The sequence below is a fragment of the Orbicella faveolata genome, unplaced genomic scaffold (assembly GCF_042242905.1).
Source record: "Orbicella faveolata isolate gen_17 unplaced genomic scaffold, um_ofav_v1 contig_47, whole genome shotgun sequence".
NCBI classification, from domain to species: Eukaryota; Metazoa; Cnidaria; class Anthozoa; order Scleractinia; family Merulinidae; genus Orbicella; species Orbicella faveolata.
This window is the reverse complement of record NW_028301577.1, coordinates 5,165,456-5,189,481: the sequence shown is the minus strand read 5'-3', so window position 1 is coordinate 5,189,481 and position 24,026 is coordinate 5,165,456. Positions and strand designations below refer to the sequence as shown.

Sequence of the window (24,026 nt, the reverse complement as noted above, 5' to 3'; positions counted from 1 at the left end):
CTACAGCTACTACAGCTACTACAGATACTACAGATACTACAACTACTACAGATACTACAGCTACTACAGCTACTACAGATACTACAGCTACTCAGTACTACAGCCACTACAGCTACTACAGCTACTACAGCTACTACAGCTACTACAGCTACTACAGCTACTACAGCTACTACAGCTACTACAGCTACTACAGCTACTACAGCTACTACAGCTACTACAGCTACTACAGCTACTACAACTACTACAGCTACTACAGCTACTACAGCTACTACAGCTACTACAGCTACTACAGATACTACAGCTACTACAGCTACTACAGATACTACAGCTACTACAGATACTACAGCTACTACAGATACTACAGCTACTACAGCTACTACAGATACTACAGCTACTCAGTACTACAGATACTACAGCTACTCAGTACTACAGCCACTACAGCTACTACAGCTACTACAGCTACTACAGATACTACAGCTACTACAGCTACTACAGATACTACAGCTACTACAGCTACTACAGCTACTACAGCTACTACAGCTACTACAGATACTACAGATACCACAGATACTACAGCTTCTACAGATACTACAACTACTACAGATACTACAGCTACTACAGCTAATACAGATACTACAGATACTACAGCTTCTACAGCTACTTCAGACGCTACAGCTACTACAGCTACTACAGCTACTACAGCTACTACAGCTACTACAGCTACTACAGCTACGGCTACTACAGCTACTACAGCTACTACAGCTACTACAGCTACTACAGCTACTACAGCTACTACAGCTACTACAGCTACTACAGCTACTACAGCTACTACAGCTACTACAGCTACTACAGCTACTACAGATACTACAGCTACTACAGATACTACAACTACTACAGATACTACAGATACTACAGATACTACAGATACTACAGCTACTCAGTACTACAGCCACTACAGCTACTACAGCTACTACAGCTACTACAGCTACTACAGATACTACAGCTACTACAGCTACTACAGCTACTACAGCTACTACAGCTACTACAGATACTACAGATACTACAGCTACTACAGCTACTACAGCTACTACAGATACTACAGATACCACAGATACTACAGCTTCTACAGATACTACAACTACTACAGATACTACAGCTACTACAGCTAATACAGATACTACAGATACTACAGCTTCTACAGCTACTTCAGACGCTACAGATACTACAGCTACTCAGTACTACAGCTACTACAGATACTACAGCTACCACAGCTACTACAGATACTACAGATACTACAGCTACTACAGCTACTACAGATACTACAGATACTACAGATACTACAGCTACTACAGCTACTAGAGCTACTACAGGTACTACAGCGACTATCGCTACTATGTCAGTGCTATAGCCATGGCAATGCTATAGCCAATACATAGGCGGCACTACTAGCAAATGTGTGGGTGTTTCTCGGGACATTATACGTAGTCTTACACCAAATACTAACCCTATTTTCCTACTTAGGCCTAATGCTTGGTCAGCGGTCTTACCCTTGTCTAAATGGGCGATCGCTTCGTCGAATCTGCTTTCCCGCCAAATTCTCTGATTTGATTTCCCGGGAGAAACGTGTTTTCCCAAACATTTTATGAGTTTTACAAGAACTCTGCCGACAAGAGAATCAAATATGTGGAACGATACAAGTAAGCGCAGTTTTCTTTTTCCATTATGTGTTAGCTTGCTTCTGCAGTCTTTCATATATTGCCGTCTTCATTAACTTTGGTTACATCACCGAGCACGTTTTTACAGATCTTTGAAATGATCTGTCGACTTGCATGCGAAGTTCGACACGTGCGATGGTTTGTGAAGGGTTTTCCCCCCCCTTTATTTAACTTTCTTTTCTACGTACACGATCGTGGTTTGGTTTGCCTTTGGTACCTCGGCTCACAACAAACACAGCAACCGAATATTTGGTGGTGTAAATATTTTAAGATCGTCCAGAATGCATCTGCAATCGATATTCAAATCAATGACAAATCATCGAACGAAAACGCTGCGAGTTAAATTTGGTCGCTTGCAAAGCTACCAAGCTAGGGAAATCAGGGCATCTATCGACACAAACCAGTGGATCTCAGTTGTAACCTAGAGATGGGTTAAAAACATACCAGAAAATTATTCTTACAAGTACATATTGCTACAAATCAGATAAAATTTAAATGTGCTGTTGGCCTTTTATTTGCAGTGGGATGTCACCAATAATCATTAGAAAACAGCCCTAAGAAAATACAGGTGCTGATTGGTTAAAAATCGTGTTTCTGTAACTCGATAGAAACACAGAACTAGCATGAGCTGTTGACATAATGATGGCACGAGCAAAGAGAATTTACATTTCGATGATAAAAGTAAACAAGCTGTTTTCTTTTTTTATCATGGTGTTTTCTAAAAAAGTAGAAAACATGTTCTCTTTGTTTCTATTGAATTATAGAGACACTGGTGAAAGTTTGGGAGAACTCGAAAAGGCTGTGGAAACACTCGCCTGTGGAAACACATTTCTCGTTCTGCCAAACTTTTACTTGTGTTTCTATAACTCAGTGGAAACATGGTACATGTTTTCTATTTCTGAAATATTGTTAAGCTTAATGGTAATTGACTGGTGATTACCTGACCACCATTGGTTGATGTTTTTTCACCACGGTGCATGATCTTGATCTAGTGATGTATATTCTGATTGGTTATTAAAATCACCACTCCACTCATTGTTTTTATTTGAAATATTGCCAGTATGCTCAGACATACTGGGCATTTTCAACAGCCTTTTTGTGGGTAAGAAAAGTAATCAAAATTTTTTGGCCCACCAAACTTGTGATCCACAACCAAGACAGTTAAACCACATGTGACTGGGCCTAGTAATGTTGTTTTGTGTTCATTTAGTTTCCAATTGCACTTAAACTATTTTGTCTTTTTTATGTATATTTTGTTTAGATCAGTTTGGTGGAGGATATCAGGTATGCAGTCATTAACTACTGAATGAAAATTACCATACACCTGTAATTATCAATCACTTCTGTACACAAATTGATCCCATTTCTTAACACATTTTTAGCAAGCCAGTCATTTGTCATGTTTATTCACACAATGTCATCAGCTCAAATTATGTGCTATTCTTTGGAAACCGTGGGAAAGAAACAATTGAAGTAATTGCTGATGGCTGTGAACTTCCTTACACCTATATCCCTGAAAGACACCATTTTATTCAGAGAGAGCTCTGCTCTAATCTTCCTCTTAGTGTTCTGTGCAGTATTCACAATGGTATCTTGAGATTTTAATGTAATTGTTATCCATTAGTTTATTATACCTTTAGTTGTTCTGAAATATTTTATATGCAACTGTATGTAAATAATCTTTCAGTCTGTTTTGTTATTAGAGGTATCCTTTATGCAATATACTAATTAAGTTATCTCTCTTATCTTATGCTGAGTAAGTGTACTGAAAAGTTTTGCTATTCTACAGTTACCTGTGTATGTAAGTCAGTAATTTATTTTTTCTCTTTTTTTAGTCAATGGACAGCTTTGGTGTTGGTGGTGGTGGTGGTGGCTTTGGAGGAGGAGGTTATATGCAAGATGGTGGAGGATTTGGTTCTCCTACGACAGACTCACAAGAAAAAAAGGTGAGTGATGAGCACTGTAAAAAAACATGAAATTTCAGTTATGACCTCCTCCTTGTTACAGATCCTTCTGTCTACTAATGAAAGAATATTCCAATTATCAACCACCTCCCTGTAACAACCTCACCCCACCAATCCTCCCCACCCAAAAGCATGATTAACGCTGATTCTATGATTCTATGTTTTTATTTTTTAGCGTTCTGCAATGAGAACCCAGTCGGTTCTTCCATGTTCAATCAAACAGCTTCATAGTGCAACCTACAACCAAACAGAAGATATATTCAAGTTGGGAGAAATCGAGTTGAATCAGGTTTGTGCCACTCTTTTCTTATTTGTGTCCAAGCAAAACATTTGACATAACATATATTTGTAAATGATGTGTTTGCCCACCTTTTAAAACTGAGAAGAGAGTTGAAAATATGATGGATAGCAGACTATTTTTGACAAACCTTGAGGTGTTTGAAAATATGGCCAAACACTGCCTTGATTGTTTGACATATTTTCTCAATCAAAGCTTAAACTAAAGAGGAAAGGATGAAACAAAATCATGAAAATCCATGCTAAAGATGATCAAATACCATTTCCTTTGTTGAATTATGACAATTTTGAATGATTTTAAGAATGAATGATGAACTGGGTATGCAAAAGCCAGCCCAGTTTAACAAGTGGTGAGACAACACTGGAGTATATCTTGCTTAACATTGTGAAAATACATGAGTACTCTACAGAGAAGTTATTACCTGGCAAACAGAGCTGAGTACAACGTCAAGAAAGGCCTGCTCCTTTGTTCCCTCCCCCCTTACTCTGTTTCTCAGTAAATCCCTATTATAGGACTTCCTGCCCAGGTCTCTGCACAATACATACATGTAGTCAGAGTTTGCGCCTGATGACAGAGGGACTGTTGCTTTAATTTCAATGGTTATTTTGTGTAGGTCCTGACATAGAAAAGTGGCTCAGAGTATTCTGAAAGAAGATCAGTCCTAACATCTATGCTTGCTGTATTTGCCTTACAGGTTGCAATAGTTGGTGTTATTCGAGATGCACAGGAGTCTGCTACAAATATAATGTACACAATCAATGACATGACAGGGGAGGACATCATAGTTAGAAAATGGCTTGATAATGAGGTAGGACTTGTGTTGATGACACCTTTATAATTTTATAGATGCACGTGTACATGGAAGACACCTTAGTTTGTAGCAGAATGGTTTTATTTTGAACATTATGATGTTTTCCCCTTTTTGCCAAGTGTGAACAGACCACACAACACTTTGTTCTCCTTTTTCCTTTGAGTACTTTTTGTAACTAAATCACTTTTAATACATTTTGATGAACATTTTACCGGAAAGTGATGTTTTCCCCTTTTTGCCAAGTGTGAACAGACCAGACAACACTTTGTTGCTCTCCTTTTTCCTTTGAGTACTTTTTGTAACTAAATCACTTTTAATACATTTTGATGAACATTTTACAGGAAAGTGATGTGGAGAAAGAGAGAAGGTCTTCTTGCAGGTATTTTGGATATCATGGGGCAGGGAGGGAGTGGTGGATGTAGTAAAGGGCTAAGGACTGTAGAACCAAAATTTCACAGATTCCCTAGTGAATACATATGCTTTGATCGACCGCATGAACCTTTTGCATTTGGCTTTACTATTTTGCTTCAAGTTTTTGAGACTTTCATTGCTGACTTAATTCATTGGTTACCTAAAACAACTGACTTCTTAACCCAACTTTTCTGCTTGTAGACTCCCAGTTTACAACAGAACTACAAGTACTTGATTCCTGTTTATTTTGCTTTCCCTCGTTTACATTTACTTGTTCCTGGAAAGACTATTGAGATACATACAAGATTGATGGCTCCTGACACGGACAAGATTAACAAGTGCTACCTGTTTTCCTCTGTTTTCAGAGAAAATACCTATGTACGAGCTGTGGGTCACTTAAAGTCCTTCAAGGAGAATAGCCGCAGTTTAATCGCCTTCAGCTTAAGTCCTGTGCTTGATTTCAATGAAATTACACATCATGTGCTTGACATTATTCATTCTCACCTGGCTTTGAGCAAGGTAAGAACTGTTTGATATTCAGGTTTCATAGCTCTTATTATCATCCTATTCATGCCGTACTTTAAAACTGTAAACTTTGTTTGTTCTTTGTGTAACTTTCATACTGTCAGTAATAAATATGGCCCTTTTCATTACTAACTACTTAATAACCGAGAGTGAGGTCGTTAAGGGAAAATCTCAAACTGAGGTCTTGCCGTATTGACCGAGCGCTAGCGAGGTCAATACGGTAGGCCGAGGTTTGAGATTTTCCCGTAACGACCGAACGGTCGAGGTTATTAAGTTGTTTATTATATGGCTCACAAATTGAAGAAAAAAAAAGTTATTCAAGCGGAAGTCGTCAATTTACATCCGGCGATGCGCGCGTTTACCGATTCATTCATCGTCTCAAACCCAGGGCAAAACTACACAGTTAGTGAACTTCACTACTGTAATTCTTTACGGGAAAAATGATTGTCACAGCCCTCAAAAAGGTATTTTAGTATTGTGGAGCCACAACTTGATGAGGGAGATTTTCCAACTTTTGTGGCGAAACGTCAACGCATATAGAAAAGATAGAAAGTGCTTCAAACTGGTCCAAACCAACGGTCTTTCGGTGAAAGAAAATACTAATGCTTTAGAATGCACTGCTCAGAATAACTCGATCTTTGCATTCGTTTTCGACAACATATCTTGGCCTTCTTCATTCTGGGACTTATGAATGAACTTTTCAAGCCTTGTGAACGTCTAAAACTTCCTGCAGGTATCAGAAACACTGCTACCGACAGAAACCGCCCGATTGTTTACATCTGATGATCCTGGAAGCTGATTTTCACTTGCTTGTGTTGAAGCGAGGGAATCTATTTGATGAGAACTGAAGCAGAGTTCAATATTTCGGTAATTATTGTGACTAAGATGATAACTTATAAGTTTCTTCGTGGTTTTCTGCTCAGGATACGTGACACATCTGCCAATGGTGTTTTTCACTTAGCGATTTTAGCTTTACTCAACACTCGGCAAACTTTGATTGCTTTTCACTAGTGCTTGCCAAGGTTACCGGTAAGTCAAAAACGACTTCTATATAAATTTTATTAAGGAAAAATCCCTAAACTTTTAGCTACTCGGAATTAAATTTACTTCTCTTACTGTTTTTAATCGGCTTTCATCGTTTCAATACACTTGAATTTTCCAAGCCAGGCTCTTCCTAATTTGCATAATCCGTAATCGGCCCATGGGCATTACGGCTGCATAATGACCGCTCAGATTTTGCTCTTAGCCAATCAGAGCGCGCGTTATATCGGCCACAAGCCAAAGCCATATAATAATACTTTATACGCTGGAGTATTCTGAGAGGCAAGAGTTTCATGATCACCATGTACTGGTACTATTAAAAGTGGGATTATTTATAGAGGGATTATGTATGGGACTTACTTTTATTGAAATCCCAAATTAGTCACCTGGTTGTCTGAGCCTGGGATACAATACACTGACTTACTCCACAATGCTTCGTGGGAGGCGTGGTGGCCTCATGGTTAGTGCACTTGTCTCCGGATTGAGCGGTCTGGGTTCGAGCCCTGGCCAGGGACATTGTGTTGTGTTCTTGGGCAAGACACTTTACTCTCACAGTGCCTCTCTCCAAAAATGGGTACCGGTGAACTTAATGCTGGGGGTAACCCTGCGATGGACTAGCATCCCATCCAGGGGGGAGTAGAAATACTCCTAGTTGCTTCATGCTACAGAAACGCGATAAGCTCCGGCCTGATGGGTCACTTGGCTCACATGCAGACTTTACCTTTTTGTTACCTTTTACTCCACAATGCTTCACAGTTACCAATGCTATCTCACCTTTAAACAATGCATTTATTTTTAACCTTAGCTATCTCAAATGTCTGGTATGAGGACCCCTATGAGTAACACCACCCCTGGTGGGCGTGGCTTCCAGGGTCAGATGACAACTCCTGGTAGGATGGACCAAGGATTTGGAGGAAATGCTGGAGCAGCAAATGCAGGACTTAGTGGCATTCAACATCAGGTTAAGTTAAATGCTTAAAATCTTGTTGCCTTGTTGATGCATTAAGTTTATGGGCAAAACTGTGTACAAGGTTTAAGAAACTGTTTCCAAGTACATCTTTTCTAATGTAGCTGAATGTCACATATTTAGCTAGTCATGGTGCTTCTCTTTGTAGAACACGACATTAAGGGGGAGGGGGCTGGGAGGCAGAGGTATCAGTATTCAGGAAATACTAAATGGCGTTTAAAATAAATTAACTTGAAAAAGGAACACTTGGAATATTGAATTACTACTTGTAATGCTTGATGATGACCAGTTAGGATTGGTAAGTTTAAGGATTTGCTAGGCCACTTGCTTCAGACGAGAAAGTTTTGGATCTTTTGCTAGTAGCATTTTTATTGAAGGAAATCTTGCAAAATCTTTCAAGCATTTAGTTCAATCATTTCCATCACTGGCTGACTGTATCATTTATTGCTTTTCAGATTCACAGAATGATTACATCCTGTCAACATGAGGAAGGCATGTCCTTTGGTGAAATTAAACAGAAAGTTAGAACATCAGATCAACAAATAAGGTGAGATATGAAGTTATCTGTTACTTGTGTATTTGATTCCTGAGCCCAATCAGCAGCTACGTTCTGTTTGCAATGTCAATGTGCCATCAAAATGAAAGATTCTAAAATGATAACAGTTATGACAACTTACATGTAGGATTGGTCGTGTGCCCCTACAATAGGGGTTGCATTAAGGGCCAAGCAGCAGGCAAATTGACCGTCTGTGAGGACAATTTTGCCTGCCTGGTTTGACCATCTAGAGGAGAGTTTTTCTTATAACGAGGTTCAATTGAAAAAGTTTTGTCTCCCTGTGAAAACCAGTTGCCCTCTTGCTGAAAACGTTAAGGAAACCCCAGTTACAATATGATCCTTTGTTTGCCAGCAGCTTTTAAACATATGCAAGGAATAAACTAGGAAACAAATAGTACAAACCCACATGACTGAGAAATCTTGAGACTTTAGATTTACTTGTACAGTAGTGGGGGGATCTTGGGTATTAGCTTGCCCTGCCCCCCTGCCCTCCTCCCCCCCCCCCCCCCCACCCTCACACACACACACACTCTCTTTAGTTGAAAAGATTAGGGCCAAAAAAATTTTCACTCCCCCTTCCATTCAAACAAGGTACAGCCCACCTGCACTTCTCTTCTCCCCTCCTTCTTCCTTTTAAGTTATTTTCTTTCAACACCAATCTAATCTCATTAAATCATAATTTTGCTTCAATATTTCTCTCAATTTTTTTATTCTCCGTGTACTTTGTACTGAATGTGGTCACATTTATAGACTGCATAAAACCTAAACATGATAACAGGTGAATATTGCCACTGATTAGTCAATCTGTTATCTCTTACTGAGACGTCTATCTGTGGCAAAATAATGTTATAATACTTTTTTGTATGTTCTTATAACACTTTATTGCTTTTTTGCAGAAGTACATTGGAATTTCTTAGCAACGAAGGGCACATCTATTCAACCATTGACGACGATCATTACAAATCTACAGACAGTTACTAACTGTCCCTGACAAAACTTAGCAAAACTCTGTGCAAATGTTTTAAATACATACCTCCAGGAAGTCTATCCTGTTACCTTATCGCTACCAATGGCTAAACAGAGTCTGTACAAAGAACTGTTGTTTAGCGGTAACCAAAGCATATGCATCTCAGGTTTAGTAGCCAATCACAGCATGCTTAGATCTATCTAAGCATGCCGAGCGCGGGAAAAAAGGGCGGGGAAATCGCGTGAATTAACAATGCAGTTGGTTTTGTTTCACATCATGTTGAAAGCGACATGTTGATTTATTTCTTAGTTTCGTCTGTCATTTGTTGAGTCAGCTTGCGTGAATATGTAGAATCAGTTATTGAGCTCAGCAAAACAAATCTAACACACACTGCGTTCAACATTCAATCAGCACTTCTCTATTGTTTGTATCTCCAGTAACATGCTATGACAGTGTTTTAAACGGTCTATTTTGTCGTATTAGCAGGGAACATTTCCTGAAACATGGAAAGGTGAATTCTAAAAAGTGAACCCTAACTGTGTTCCTGTAAGCCGCTATTACAGTCCCAATTCTTCAAACAAGCTTTATTTGTTTCAACCTCCCGATACAGTGACAAGTTGCAGCCCACTGACCCTGTTCTGTAGTGTAGTTACACTCCATCTTCTTACAAATTGGTGGTGTTGCAAATACTTTAAATAAATATTTGTTTTTTAGTATAGTGTACAATACTTCTGAAACTTAAATGTCACGAGCTTTAATAGTTACACCACCTAAGTGGCTACAAAAAATGGTACAAAGTTACTAAGTTGTTAACTCAGCGACGTTTAAAGCAGTCCTCGGGTTACCCATCATAGCCTTAAACACTAGGCCTCTCTCCGCGTGCTATATTTTTCTGTGCTCATCACAACCTTAGAAAGCAGGCGTTTCTCCGCGTGCTAAATTTTCCCTTGCTTATCAGACGCTCTGAGGTGGGGTCCGGAAAATTCCATTCTGATGACGTAGCTTTTCAGGGAACGGTGTGTTGACCCGGATTGGTTGTTACTTGCGCGCGAAAATTCAAAACTGTTCTCGGATTGGTTGGGACTTAATGTAGCTGCGATACCTTACTTGTGACGGTTCGATTCTGACATTAACAACGCTCGTGGTGTTTACCACGTCAATTCTCATACTTATTCTCTAATGACTCTCCATTATGTAATCGAAAATATCACATCTAAGTCAACTATACACAACATTGTACTTTTCGCCGAAATTAAGCCTGGCGCTCTGGTTAACTATCTTGAATGGTGCTCTTTGTAACTTGAATAACACTGAACTTGTGGATTGGTTCGCTCGTACTAACTGTAAGAGTAATTTTATATAAGCTCTAAAAATTAATGCCTCTTATAGCTCACTGGGAATTCTACTCCATCTAACCTCTTTATTAGAGCCTCGGTTTGCCCCGTTTTCTTTCTGTGAGATGGCGCAATGGGCTTGTCGTGCAAGTAGCAGAAACCGTCTTGGATTTCAGTATCGCGGGGATATATACTGATAACGTATTTTTGCGTCGTAACCCAAAGGCTCTGCTCGCTTGAGATCAAATGAGTTTTACGTGGTCCCATCTTGAATTTCATCACCACGGAGGAAGCCTTGCCGAATCCTACATGTGAACTGCACTTCGCCCAGATCCGATATTTTCGTTTGTCTGGGATGAAATAACTGTAAGTTGTTCTTGCAGTTTGCCGACCTCTCGAACCAGTTGACTTAGCTTGTCTCCCACATCTTTGAGGTTAGCTTTTGCAAGGGGAGACGAACGATGGACTGTAATGTGCCTCAAGTCGACTCCGTCTGAAACACAATTTTAAAATGGTGACCGTTTCAGTTCGTAAAATCGTAAAGAACCAGTTTGTTTCACTATGGTTGTGACGTCCCTGCCTAACGTATCCCGTCCCTTTTATAGTTCCCTCCCATATAGAAAGATGCTCGTCGGAAATTTTAAAAAGAACCCGAAAGAGGTGCCAAGATCTTGTTTTGTGGCTTAAATTGCTTTCACCCCTAACAGGTACCAATTCTGAGGCAAGACATTTCCTGTCATTTTTTCGTCTTAATACCCTTAAAGGTAGTGCAGAAGCTCTCACTGTGGACTAACGCTCTCAGAGCTACCTAAACAGCTTTTTAACCCCTAAAAGGTGCGACGAGCAGTTGTGTCCTTTTTATGGGGGAGTTTTCCTCCCCCACCCGCCCCCCCCCCCCCCCCGGGCTTAACGCGTACCTACGAAACATGACTCTGCTCTCATCAGCACCACCCACTCGTCCTCCAGTCCAAGACCAAACCTCGTTCCCAGGGTTTTTCCGGGAAGAAGAGAGACCCTGGGAACGAAGTTGTCCAAGACCCTTTCCAATCCTCAATCCCTTCGCAGCTTCCCACGTTTTTTCATGCTATTTGAAACCTGAAGGGACAACGATTTCAGTTCACTCTACAAAAAGATTCAAAGAATGTCACATGTCATGCCACATTACAGAGTGGGAAAGCACATTTTCCCAGGAAGAGGGAATTTTAAATGGTATTGACCTGTGAGGTCTGAGAAGGCCATGTTGTAGATGTGGTTTCGGGACGTAGCTCCATGCATTCATTACTAGTGACTGTAACTTCATTCAAACGGAGATGTACACACAACAGTCATAGGTATATGAGTATAAATAAAATCTCGGAAAGGGTTTCTGGTGTAAGCCATAGTTTCTGCTTTATATACCTTCACCGTTTTGTACTTTTGCCTTCCTCGCCGCCCTATAAACGACTTCTGCGATCATCCCGACGAGTGCAAGACTCATAAAAATGGCCATCACGACCAACAGACCTTTCTGGGTGGCTGGTGCTTTACCAGATAACAAGGAGATGGAATCCCTGTCGGGGTCAAACGGCTGAAAGCGAATAGGCAAAATAAAGAAATAATAATAATAAAGTGTCTTATCGTTTATCTCACGATGTAGTCACTTGAGATCTACATCTATCTACATCTCAAGTGACCACATCGTGAGATAAACGATAACACACTATTACTGCATCTACCACGATGAACAACAACAACCTTTTCCTCGACAATAAAGAAATACTCTAGAACTTCAATTAGTGACTTAACTGATCATTTTGTGAAAGATTATATGTATGTGCTGCTCGGTAGTGATTGGTCTTAAATGAGCGATAGAAGGATTCCTTGTTAAAAAGTTTTCTGCTTTGACTGGAAGTAATAAATTTGCAATTTATTTTGACATTAACGCACAGGGCTTAGTGGGCGTTACCGTTTACATGTTGGCATTGTCTGTCTGTTTTTCTGCCTGTCCGCCTGTTTGTCGGTGGGTCGGTTGTCTATTCGTCTGTCTGTCTGTCTGTCTGTCAGTCCATGTCTGTCTGTCTGTCTGTCTTTGTCTGATACTATTATTGTAGTGTCCGCCAAAACGTCCATTTAACGATTAACACGCGCAAAGATACTTAAGTATATTACTATATATCTTATTTGCAATTTATTTTGGCATATTCTGTCTTTCTGCATGCCTGTCCGCCCGTTTGTCCTGTCCGCCCTATTTGTCTGTATGTCTCTCTGTCTGTCTGTCTGTCTTTGTCTGATACTATTATTGTAGTGTCTGCCAACATTAACACGCGCAAAGATACTGAAGTATATTTAACAATTATTCCATGAAACCGCGTTGGATATGAAGTGATAAATAACCAACGAGCGCGTAGCGCGAGTTGGTTATGATCACTTCATATCCAACAAGGTCGAATGGAATAATTGTTTTAGTATATTCTTAATCGGGTTTTTGCCGCCGATTTTTATTTCAACAATTTTACAGAGCGGAAAATTTTTAAACTTGGCGCACTGTTTTCCATATAAGGTAAAACTCCGACTAATGGCTCATAGTCGGAGTTTTTGAGCCAATCAGAGAGCTAGAAATGCAATAGTCGGAGCTGAGAATATACTAATACTATATATCTTAGTTTTCCAAGAAAAGTCAGCACCCTCAGTCACTGTTTTGATTTGGTTATCAAACTCCACCAACTATGTAGTGCATTAAGAAAAATCTGTATGCTGACACTAGGATCAGAAAATTGAAGCTAAAATGAAATGTAGTCGTTTAATACCTTGACTGGCGGAAGATATTTGACGAGCAGACTATCTACATTTGAATTTTCAATATGCTTTTTGAAGCATGAATTCTGGTCCAGTAAACCTCTAAGCAGGCCACTGCCATCATCAGGTACTGCAAGGTAGTAAGGGGTTTCCTCCAAGAAGTTTGCAAACACCATGAATCTCGATTTATTGATTTCTTGTAAAGTGTGCACGGCTCTGTTTCTGTCCATAAAGATGCCGTCTATCCCATCGTTTTCGAGTTCGGTGTACAGCTCGTAAACTGTAGAAAAAACTAAAAGTAGTGCATTTCGTCATTCATGTACGGTTATGAAATACAATGTACTTTAAAATGCGGCTTACATAGCTTTGAACGATAATTGGGTGATGGTATAGGGTCGCTGCGGGTTTGACACGCCCCATGGGGATCCCCATATGAAAAAGTTAGGACTGCTCGTCGGAAAACTTAAAGTAAACCACTATAGGGGACCGATATATCTAAGTGCGGCTTGAGCTTTATTTGACCCCTAAAAGATACTACTTTAGACAGAACAGGCCCGATTACTAGCCGCTGTTCAGGAAAGGAACCCGCGCTTATAAACCAGACTCGAGACACGGACAGAAATTAAGCCTAAAAACGCAAATAAGTGCGTTTTTGATTATTCTTTCTTCTCTGAAAGATACTTTGTCAGCTAAAAATAATGGCGTTTCGTCTGGAACACCCTAAGTGAGACCGGAATCCTTGATTTATACCCCTTAGCGAGACGACGAGCATCCTCCACCCTTTCATATCGGAGCCCTAGGCCTCCCCCCCGGGGTTTACACGTTCTTCTATTGCAGAATGTCTGATAACCATAGTTTCATAGTTTCCATAACCATAGTTTCGGGATTCGCGACTGACATAAAGCAGAATAAAAAGAGAACTCGTACGCGGGCGGGCTGTCAGAGCCTGGTAATTAATGTTGTTGAAGGAGAAAATAAACACCACTTCCAATCTTGTGGGCAATCAGATGGAAGTATACACACTCACACCAGTTTATAAATAGAACTCTAGAAATGCTTCTAAATTACTGGCCTCAGTTAAGCTCTCTACTTCGTTCCCGTGTGTTGATAAAGAAGAAATGCTCGTTATGTCATGAGGGAACCAGGACGTAGAAAAAATGATTTCCTGACGGAATTTGTGGTGAACCCGTGTCGTGTGCGTTCTTTTGATCCAATTAACGAAAGAAAGGCGTAAATGAAGGAGAGGAAAATTTGAAGTCAAGTTGATTTGGATACTAATTACCTCTCACAAAGGCTCCTCTTTGAACAGCTTCTAGCTCCGCTGATGTGTTCTTCAGCACACCAATCTAAAAAAGAAACATGCTTCAATCGAATATCAGGTGTTCCTCTCGGACAAACGCGTTCACAATGTTGTGTTTACCGACGTAAAGCTTATACCGTAGCTAGTTGATCAAGAGACAATAGTTGACCTAAGACTTGATAAGGATACCCTGTGTTGTACACAAAATGTCTAAAATTGTTTGAAAAAATTAAAGGTCACTAAGTAGAAGTTTAGTAATAAAGTAATTTGGAAAAACGACATTTGAAAAATGGTTGCCGAGGAAACGTAGAGTCGCGTGACTAAGCTAAATGTTCTCCAGTAAATCATAGGTAAGGTTATTACTTGAGAGCCTTGCATACGGCCGGTGAGTCTGACATTTGAATTGACCAAATAGGCAGCAGGCGGGAAGAACTGTACTGTCCTGACGTCAGTGAATGTCAACAAAAGGCATTGAAGTCGAGCAACATTTCTTACTGGAGACGCCATCGAATATTCACCTAAAGGGATCTATAATTCCAAAAGCCATGTCAGAATGTAAAAAGTGAAAAAATAAATTGAAACATTTTGCTTGGCACCAAAAATGCGTCGACCGCCCGGTAACTCACCCTTATTTCGTCGAGCGTCGCCAGGTAGGAAAATATTTGTGTTATTGCGAACAAAATATGTTGTTCCTCGTCATATGAAACCCAGAATTCCCGAGTTAAGTATTAGAAGAGGCCAAAGCATTTTAAACATTGTTTTTATTGTGTTAGCTGGGAAGAGAAAGACTATTATCGTGCCGTTTCGGATGGACAACTCGGTTTTGACTGCCTTTGGTACTGCAGGCGTAACCACCGTATGCAAGGAGGGTTTAAAAGTACATAAGACTGTTGATTAGATCTGCGTTCGATGTTTTCTAGGGTGCCATAGAGTTTCAATCAGTTTACTTTTTTTTACCTTGTTTCCTTCCAATCTTGCAAAGACTTCAGCATCGACACTGATAGCACTAGTAGCGGTGGCTGTGAAAATTGCTATAACGACCACTCCGATCAAGATCCAAAGAACGCCAAATACACGACCGAGAATGAACTTGGGGGTCTTGTCTCCGTAACTAAAATCGAAACAAGATACCTCTTATCAGTTATAACCCGGCAGAATCTTCACCAAAAACTTGCTAAACAGGAATGTACCCAGCTGGTTTCTCTTCTCTTTCAAGTTTTGAACTTTTATCCTTCAACAAAAAAGCGACAGCTTATACTTTCAGCTTCAAGTCCACTAAGATAAAATGAAGGGAAGCAAATCCCTAGCGATTCGTTGATCCCCTAGGGAAGATATCAAGCGGACGTCAAAGGAAAGAGACTTTCATCACACGTCTTTTGTTCTAAAAATAACTTCTGTCAGTGGAACGGACATATCCCATCTGACGCCCTGCGTTTCGCTTTCCGTCTCCTCATTCTCTCCTGACTTTACCTACTACTAACTTGCGCGGAAGCCGAATTAACCAAGCGAAATACCTAACTTGTAAATATTTGGATTCTTGGACAATGCTATCTGTTAAGAACTCAACGGTATGCTGCAACGGTATGCGGCGACGGGGCTAAGATAAGGAAATGACACGATCTAGTGAACATGAAAACAAAACTATTTCCTAAACCAAATTAAACCTTAACTCTCGAAAACTGGATTTTCGAAAACTGGATATGGAACACAGCGTTAAATTCGAAATAGAAATTTAAAAAATTAGCCGTCGTCGTTCACAGTCTCCAGACAACGCAGAATTTGGTCATTTCACGTTGTGGTTTTGCAGAGGACGGCAAAGAAATGCACCAAGAACCTGCACAGCCATTGTTCTGTTCATTAAACCTTTTGTTTAGCGACGTTCCCGTTGCCGTTGCCGTTGTGCGTGGTTTCTTAAATTCCCTAATGTCATAGGCAACACGTAATTTATCAACCAAAGAAACGATGCCTGATGGTTTTAGCTTTGAGTTCAACGAGTAGTGGATTTATTTTTCAAGTGCTCCATTAATTTATTGATTATCTATTTCTTCATTACCCACGTGTTAGGGTTGCTCATCTTACCCGACCGTTGTCATGGTGACAAAAGCCCACCAAAAGCCTTCGTACGAGCCTTTTGTAAAGGAACGGGGGAATTCCTCCTCATTGAAGAATGTCTCCTGAAAGGAAAATAATGTTCTTGATCAGTGTTACACAGTTTCTCATTAATATACTGTTGTTTTCACTGCCATTTGTTGCAATGTCACAAAGCTCTTTTCAAAATCTCTTCTGCCTACAAACATATCAGACATAAATTTTTATTTGATTGTCTATTAGATGTAGCTTTTTGAGCTCATTGGGGACTCTTCACGAAAATAATGACCTAAATAACTAAATTAATAATATACATGAAAAAATTACTCGATTCTGATTGGCTGAGAGCAGCGCAGTTCAAGTGTAACACCAGTGCAAAAAGTGTAACACTAGTGCAAATTACACATCGTAATTCTGGATTATGATTGGCTGCAAGACAATAGGAAGTTTTCTAGGCCAATAATATCACGTAAAATGATGACGAAAATTTTGTGCAGAAACTTTGAAAAAAGTTTTCTCGAATGAGAAAAAATGGCTTCAAGAAAGATCTTCCGGCACTTCTTCCACGCGAATTTTTTCATGTTTATATTATCAATAAGTAATCATACGGTTTTTCTCGTTCAGTTTGGAATTAATTTGCACTTGTGAGTTTTTTTGTTTTTTTTTCAAAAAAAAACCTCACTCATGCAAATTAATTCCAAATTGAACAAGAAACCATATGATGTCATATAAATAAATAAATGAATGAATGAATGAATGAATGAATGAATGAATGAATGAATGAATGAATGAATGAATGAATGAATGAATGAATGAATGAATGAATGAATGAATAAATAAATGAAGAAGCAATAAAAGGTATAGGTAAAGGAAAGGTTAAGTCTGCACACAAGCTAAGTGGCCCATCACGCCAGATCTTATCCCGGTTTTCTGTAGCATGAAGCGACTAGGAGTATTTCTACTCCAACCTGGATGGGAGACCTGTCAATCACAGGGTTACCCCCAGCATTAGATTCGCCAGTACCCATTTATACACCTGGGTGGAGAGAGGCAGTGTGAGAGTAAAGTGTCTTGCCCAATAACACAACACAATATTCCCGGCGAGGGCGAGAACCCGGACCGCTCGATCTGGAGACGGGCACACTAACCATGAGCCCACTGCGCCTCCCGCAACAAAAATTATACTCCCTTGAAAAAGGGTTAATGTTGACTGATGTACAACTCGGAACCTCAGCATGTAATATCTTTGTAGTGAGACTTGATATATAGCTTGGCATACCAGGATCCAGACCACCATTCCTGAGATTCCAGCAATCAGCAGTGTAAATACGACAATGGGCCAAGAGTTCTGAAGCAAGTTCATAAGCTCAAGTGCAGTGACTTTGCTGTTAACATGTTCGACGTCCATAATAAGAAAATATCCAGCAGATTGAAGGAATACTTCAAACGCCAATAGTGGTCCGGTCTGTCTAGGTCCATACGCTGAATCTCGCATACGCATCATCACTGGTCCTGATATCGGGAAGGCTATATCTGTCTTATTTTCCTGTAAAGCTGATAAAAAATCGTCCGTGGAGTTAAAAAGCGTTATATGGATTGCATTCCGGGGCAATCCACAGCCTTGAATAAAACATCTTCGGGTAAGTCGAGTGAAAAAGTCTCCTAAGATGCCTTCGACTTCTCCAGAATTAGACGACATGATATATGGCGGAACACGAAGAACTGATGCCCTAAGTCCATTCTCGGGACAGAAATGAAGAGGAGCTGGTTTCACCGCGAGGACGGACCTACAAAGTAAAGTAGTGATGACCATAATGACCATCGAGATGATCCGCGGTAACGCCATCTTGAATACAAGCCCCTTGCTGTGGTGGCAACCTACAAAGAAGGAATGCTGGGCATCATTTACTTATAAAGTCCTCAACTAAGCTTGTGACAAAAGATATTTTGCAAATTAACCAGCCATACTCTGGCTATTTCTAGAAAGGTTCCTGTCTTATTGGACATTTCGAAAGACGTCATGTATCTGGACGGATTGGAGTCGTTAAACTTGCCCAGACAAAATCATATGCTTCTGAAACTTCGATGTGTGAATATATGCTTTTTGAATGTAGTCTTATTTGGGAACGGATCAGGTATTTTTGCAGAAAAGTTTCTATATGCTTAGACTGTAAAATAAGTCGTAATTTTATTCAGGAAGGCAAAGAAAAACTCGAAAGCTGCCTTGAACATAAGAAGACACTAAAGACTTTGTCAGTTTTGAACCAGGGAAGCAAAAAGAAGAGTTGTTGAAGTGTGCCCTTTGGTAATTCGTGGATTTCTTTTCCTCAGCTACATATATACTGCTCAAAAAAATCGAAGAAGGAAAAGGGAACGACGTTACTGAGCTAGATGTCATGGTTTTCTTTGAAAGGTAATTGTTTCTTTGTTTTATCAGTGATTTCAGGACCTGCTGCCCTATATGTGCCACGTCCATTTTCATTAGGGTAGTAAGGACGTTTTATCACTGATTTCACCATGCGTTCCCAGCCTTAATACTATAAGCCACAGTCTTCAGTGAAGACGACTTCTCAATCCTTGTGTTTATGATCTCAATTATAACGTTTCACGCCAATCTTATACCGATCTTTTTCCATTCAACTGGTCAGCAACAGTAAGCAGTGAAAGGGCATTGGCAAAGAAAATCGACGGATACGGCTAGCGTGTTTACATACTTGTTGCTACCCAATTCAGATCATTCGATGATTCATTTGGGAGGTCACTATTGTTCTGTTTGTACATACTCCCACGCAATCAGTGGCGTGTGGCAAACTGCATAACAGTATTCCTCCCAGATGAATCATCAAGTGACCTGAATTGGCTGGCAACAAGGAGGTAAACACGCTAGAAGTCCATGGATTGAAATTGGAATTATCGTACTCAAGTTGCCCTGACAACGGGCTAACAGTCAAACAGCCATTTTGCAAACTCGTTACTGTGCTTAAATTACAATATAAAACTCAAGGTGATAAGGATCTAAGTGTTGCACTTGTCCTTCAACACTGTCACCGCATAGCAGGTTGTTTAAAACTACTAGTAACTCTGCCATCAAATTAAAAGGTTTATTGAATATTGCCTTGAGGTCACGAGAACAGCATGTTTAAGGCAACAACAACAAAACGTGCTTAACGTTAGACCGAGTACTGCAACAAACAAACAAACAAACAAACAAACAAACAAACATGGGGAAAATTTAGGAGAGGGCGGGGGGAAGGGTTGTTATTTCCTCTTGTACCTTACCGTTCTCAAAATACCTTCTTACGGAAACCTTTTGGGCACTTTAAACGCGATGTTGTAAGCTTTAGTACAGCGTTTCGTCACTAATAGTTTAATGAGAATAATATTTTCTCCGCGTACAAATAGTGCCACTTCTATTGACAATAATCTTTTCTCTATTATAAAGTTTCCCAGATCATGTTTGGTCATAGAAAATTACTTCGCTCGCGCGGCTGGAGCGGTTATCTGAGTCAAATTATGAACGACGTCAGAAGTATTTTTCAGTATTGTCTTTCTAGCAAAAACAAATTAACTAACCAAGTAGAAACACAGAATTCAGGACATGGAAAGGTAAATGAGTGCCGATAAGTGATAACGTTTTCTGGAAAACATTCATTTAAAACCAATTTTCCGCAGAAAATATAAAATAAACTAATAGACATCTGGCATTTCCGCCATCTAATTACGAGAATCCCAGGAGTACAGATAGGCTTTTTAATATTTAGAAGGCATAACTTTGACGCTTTTTTGTTTCGCCTGTTGTGACAAACCCAAGTCTTTAAATTCTAGAGAGGTCTTCATTTAATTATTTCCACACAGTTTTTGTCACTAAGACGAGAAATAATACTTTTACCAATTCCCATTTGAGGCAGTTTTTAAATGTACGCGCAGGTGAACAGCGTAAATATTAAAATATTAAAATGTAAACCCTACTTAGACTTGGCATATTGAACTTTAAATTCTCATGGGAAATTGTCAACTGTTTGTCTTTGGAGTTGACGATTGATTCAGTCCCAGGGAGACATTGTATGCATATTGGGTTCTCGGAAGAATGCCCGTATTAGCTGTTTCTATAATTTGCCAAAAACGAATACAAATGTACTTTTTGAAATAAGCTCAAGTTCATGTTCATTTGTAAAACAATAGATCCTCTAGTATGGCGAACGTATTAGCACCTCGCCCTAGCTGATAGGTGGTTCGATGCTCATTCAGTGCGAAGTAAACAATAAAATAATAATTGTTTTCACTTGAGAAGGTTAAATTTCCACTTGTACTGAGAGAATCGATATAAGTGGAATATGTTTTTCTCAGATGCCCCATAACTGTTTGGTTTCTTCCTAATTATAATTTTTTTTAATTTACTGTTTAATATAAATCCTGAACTTATAATAATATTATAGTGTTATTTTTGTTTTCGTCAATGACCTCAAGTAGTTGTTTTTTTTTAAACCGTGATTAAACCCTCTTTAATCATTTGCTGAATCATTGTTTTATACATTTGCAAAACAAACATGTCTTTCAATCAGCACATTTTCAGATCTCCTCCCATAACCTTTCAAAGTTATGACTTTTTTAAAAACACTTTAGCGGCTTATTCTGGAATTTTAGAAATTAAACAGTTGGGATTTTATGCTTGAACAGTCTACTTACCTATGGGGATTGAATTCCCTTTCCCGGTTTTGGCTGGCAGAGTTTGTTAACCTCGAATTTACGTGTTAGCAACCAGTTTGTTCTGTTCTCCGCGAACAATTAGAAACCACGGTTTGTTACTCTCTGGAGTAGCTGTCGAAAAAGTAACCAAACTCTGTGACTATGGCCTGTGTGATTTTGTACCGATCGCGCGACTGCATATGAAATAATGCGTATTAAATTGTATGTTTGCCTAGAAATGTCCACTGTAAAAAAGGTAAACGTTATACGTACACTTGAAAATTTCTTGTCCTGGTGCAAAGCTCCAGTTGCCAAAAAAAAAAACCACTCTGAGATCAGCGGAAATTTGACTGGAATCAGTATTCTCCCGGCGATATGCGATGTGATCAAGAAGGAATAACTGTCTCTCGGTTTAATGTTAGCGAACATGAAACGAATTCTCGAAATGAACTAATCAACCATTGCGAAAAAAACTGATAAAGAGCGGCAGGGTATGGGAGAAGCAATCTGTCATTGGCTCGTAGGACAACGGTCTTTTGGCGTATTGTAAAGTGCTGTCAATTATTTATCGTGATATCTGTAGTTTGCAGAATTAACAATAACCTTTTAAGGGCCAGCTGCTGGCTGAATGATTTCTTAACAGGAGACTGAAAATTATTGTTCATCAAAAATCTAGAAAAGGTGAGAAAATACTAAACTTATTTCGTGAGCTAGGTAGGTATTTGAAAACGTAATTTAGAAAAGAGACATTTTCCCTCTCACTCGCCAGAAAGTTTCGTCTTGACGTCGTCGACAGTCGGTAACTCCCCGGTTGGTCCATTTAAAATTTGCAAGCATATTTTCCCACATTAAAAAAGGTTTTGACCACGGTTAACTGTTGTTTAGGTTGCATGAACCGTAGGTATTATATTGACTTTCGTAGGTTCAGTTTCGAGTACTTTTGGTCAACTCGATCTTCCCTCTCATTAAGAGGGTTCGATATACTTTTCTATTAAGACATTTTTCACACTTTTTTAAAAATGTGCAAAAAGTTGTATGTATTTAAAAGAAAAGTTAAAAAGTTATATTTAAAAATATAATTTTTTAACTTTGTTTTTAAAATACAACTGTTAAAACGTTTTTTAATGCAACTTTGAGGGGACTCCGATATGTAAATGTGTCACTCACTCACTCACTCACTCACTCACTCACTCACTCACTCACTCACTCACTCACTCACTCACTCACTCACTCACTCACTCACTCACTCACTCACTCACTCACTCACTCACTCACTCACTCACTCACTCACTCACTCACTCACTCACTCACTCACTCACTCACTCACTCACTCACTCACTCACTCACTCACTCACTCACTCACTCACTCACTCACTCACTCACTCACTCACTCACTCACTCACTCACTCACTCACTCACTCACTCACTCACTCACTCACTCACTCACTCACTCACTCACTCACTCACTCACTCACTCACTCACTCACTCACTCACTCACTCACTCACTCACTCACTCACTCACTCACTCACTCACTCACTCACTCACTCACTCACTCACTCACTCACTCACTCACTCACTCACTCACTCACTCACTCACTCACTCACTCACTCACTCACTCACTCACTCACTCACTCACTCACTCACTCACTCACTCACTCACTCACTCACTCACTCACTCACTCACTCACTCACTCACTCACTCACTCACTCACTCACTCACTCACTCACTCACTCACTCACTCACTCACTCACTCACTCACTCACTCACTCACTCACTCACTCACTCACTCACTCACTCACTCACTCACTCACTCACTCACTCACTCACTCACTCACTCACTCACTCACTCACTCACTCACTCACTCACTCACTCACTCACTCACTCACTCACTCACTCACTCACTCACTCACTCACTCACTCACTCACTCACTCACTCACTCACTCACTCACTCACTCACTCACTCACTCACTCACTCACTCACTCACTCACTCACTCACTCACTCACTCACTCACTCACTCACTCACTCACTCACTCACTCACTCACTCACTCACTCACTCACTCACTCACTCACTCACTCACTCACTCACTCACTCACTCACTCACTCACTCACTCACTCACTCACTCACTCACTCACTCACTCACTCACTCACTCACTCACTCACTCACTCACTCACTCACTCACTCACTCACTCACTCACTCACTCACTCACTCACTCACTCACTCACTCACTCACTCACTCACTCACTCACTCACTCACTCACTCACTCACTCACTCACTCACTCACTCACTCACTCACTCACTCACTCACTCACTCACTCACTCACTCACTCACTCACTCACTCACTCACTCACTCACTCACTCACTCACTCACTCACTCACTCACTCACTCACTCACTCACTCACTCACTCACTCACTCACTCACTCACTCACTCACTCACTCACTCACTCACTCACTCACTCACTCACTCACTCACTCACTCACTCACTCACTCACTCACTCACTCACTCACTCACTCACTCACTCACTCACTCACTCACTCACTCACTCACTCACTCACTCACTCACTCACTCACT

The 24,026-nt window shown here is 40.1% G+C and overlaps 2 protein-coding genes across 2 annotated transcripts; one reads left to right on the top strand and one right to left on the bottom strand.

Annotated features, from left to right (window-relative positions):
- Window positions 1-1,540: 1,540 nt before the first annotated feature.
- Window positions 1,541-9,968, top strand: LOC149096875 (replication protein A 32 kDa subunit-A-like). The gene is made up of 10 exons (XM_089280067.1): window positions 1,541-1,697; window positions 2,977-2,999; window positions 3,551-3,661; window positions 3,855-3,968; window positions 4,672-4,785; window positions 5,130-5,167; window positions 5,565-5,718; window positions 7,571-7,726; window positions 8,188-8,279; window positions 9,185-9,968. The coding sequence occupies exons 1-10, from the start codon at window positions 1,643-1,645 to the stop codon at window positions 9,267-9,269; spliced, it is 942 nt and encodes a 313-aa protein (XP_089136193.1). The 5' UTR covers window positions 1,541-1,642; the 3' UTR covers window positions 9,270-9,968.
- Window positions 9,969-10,603: 635 nt separating this feature from the next.
- On the bottom strand, window positions 10,604-18,624 carry LOC110066266 (uncharacterized). Its single transcript, XM_089280066.1, has 7 exons — window positions 18,032-18,624; window positions 16,744-16,838; window positions 15,622-15,775; window positions 14,647-14,710; window positions 13,376-13,656; window positions 11,988-12,156; window positions 10,604-11,082 (listed from the first exon to the last, which is right to left on the bottom strand). Exons 1-7 carry the CDS (start codon window positions 18,596-18,598, stop codon window positions 10,895-10,897), a joined length of 1,518 nt encoding a protein of 505 aa, XP_089136192.1. The 5' UTR covers window positions 18,599-18,624; the 3' UTR covers window positions 10,604-10,894.
- Between the last annotated feature and the right edge of the window lie 5,402 nt (window positions 18,625-24,026).

Bases quoted from the DNA above. Each gene is read 5' to 3' on its own strand.
- LOC149096875 (XM_089280067.1), top strand. From the start codon at position 1,643: ATGAGTTTTACAAGAACTCTGCCGACAAGAGAATCAAATATGTGGAAC. The intron at 1,698-2,976 runs GTAAGCGCAGTT...TATTTTGTTTAG, and splicing joins AAATATGTGGAACGATACAA to ATCAGTTTGGTGGAGGATAT. The intron at 5,719-7,570 runs GTAAGAACTGTT...TTTTAACCTTAG, and splicing joins CTCACCTGGCTTTGAGCAAG to CTATCTCAAATGTCTGGTAT.
- LOC110066266 (XM_089280066.1), bottom strand. From the start codon at position 18,598: ATGGCGTTACCGCGGATCATCTCGATGGTCATTATGGTCATCACTACT. The intron at 15,776-16,743 runs GTAAGATGAGCA...TTTCGATTTTAG, and splicing joins GTCACCATGACAACGGTCGG to TTACGGAGACAAGACCCCCA. The intron at 12,157-13,375 runs GTATTAAACGAC...ATTCGCTTTCAG, and splicing joins AATATCTTCCGCCAGTCAAG to CCGTTTGACCCCGACAGGGA.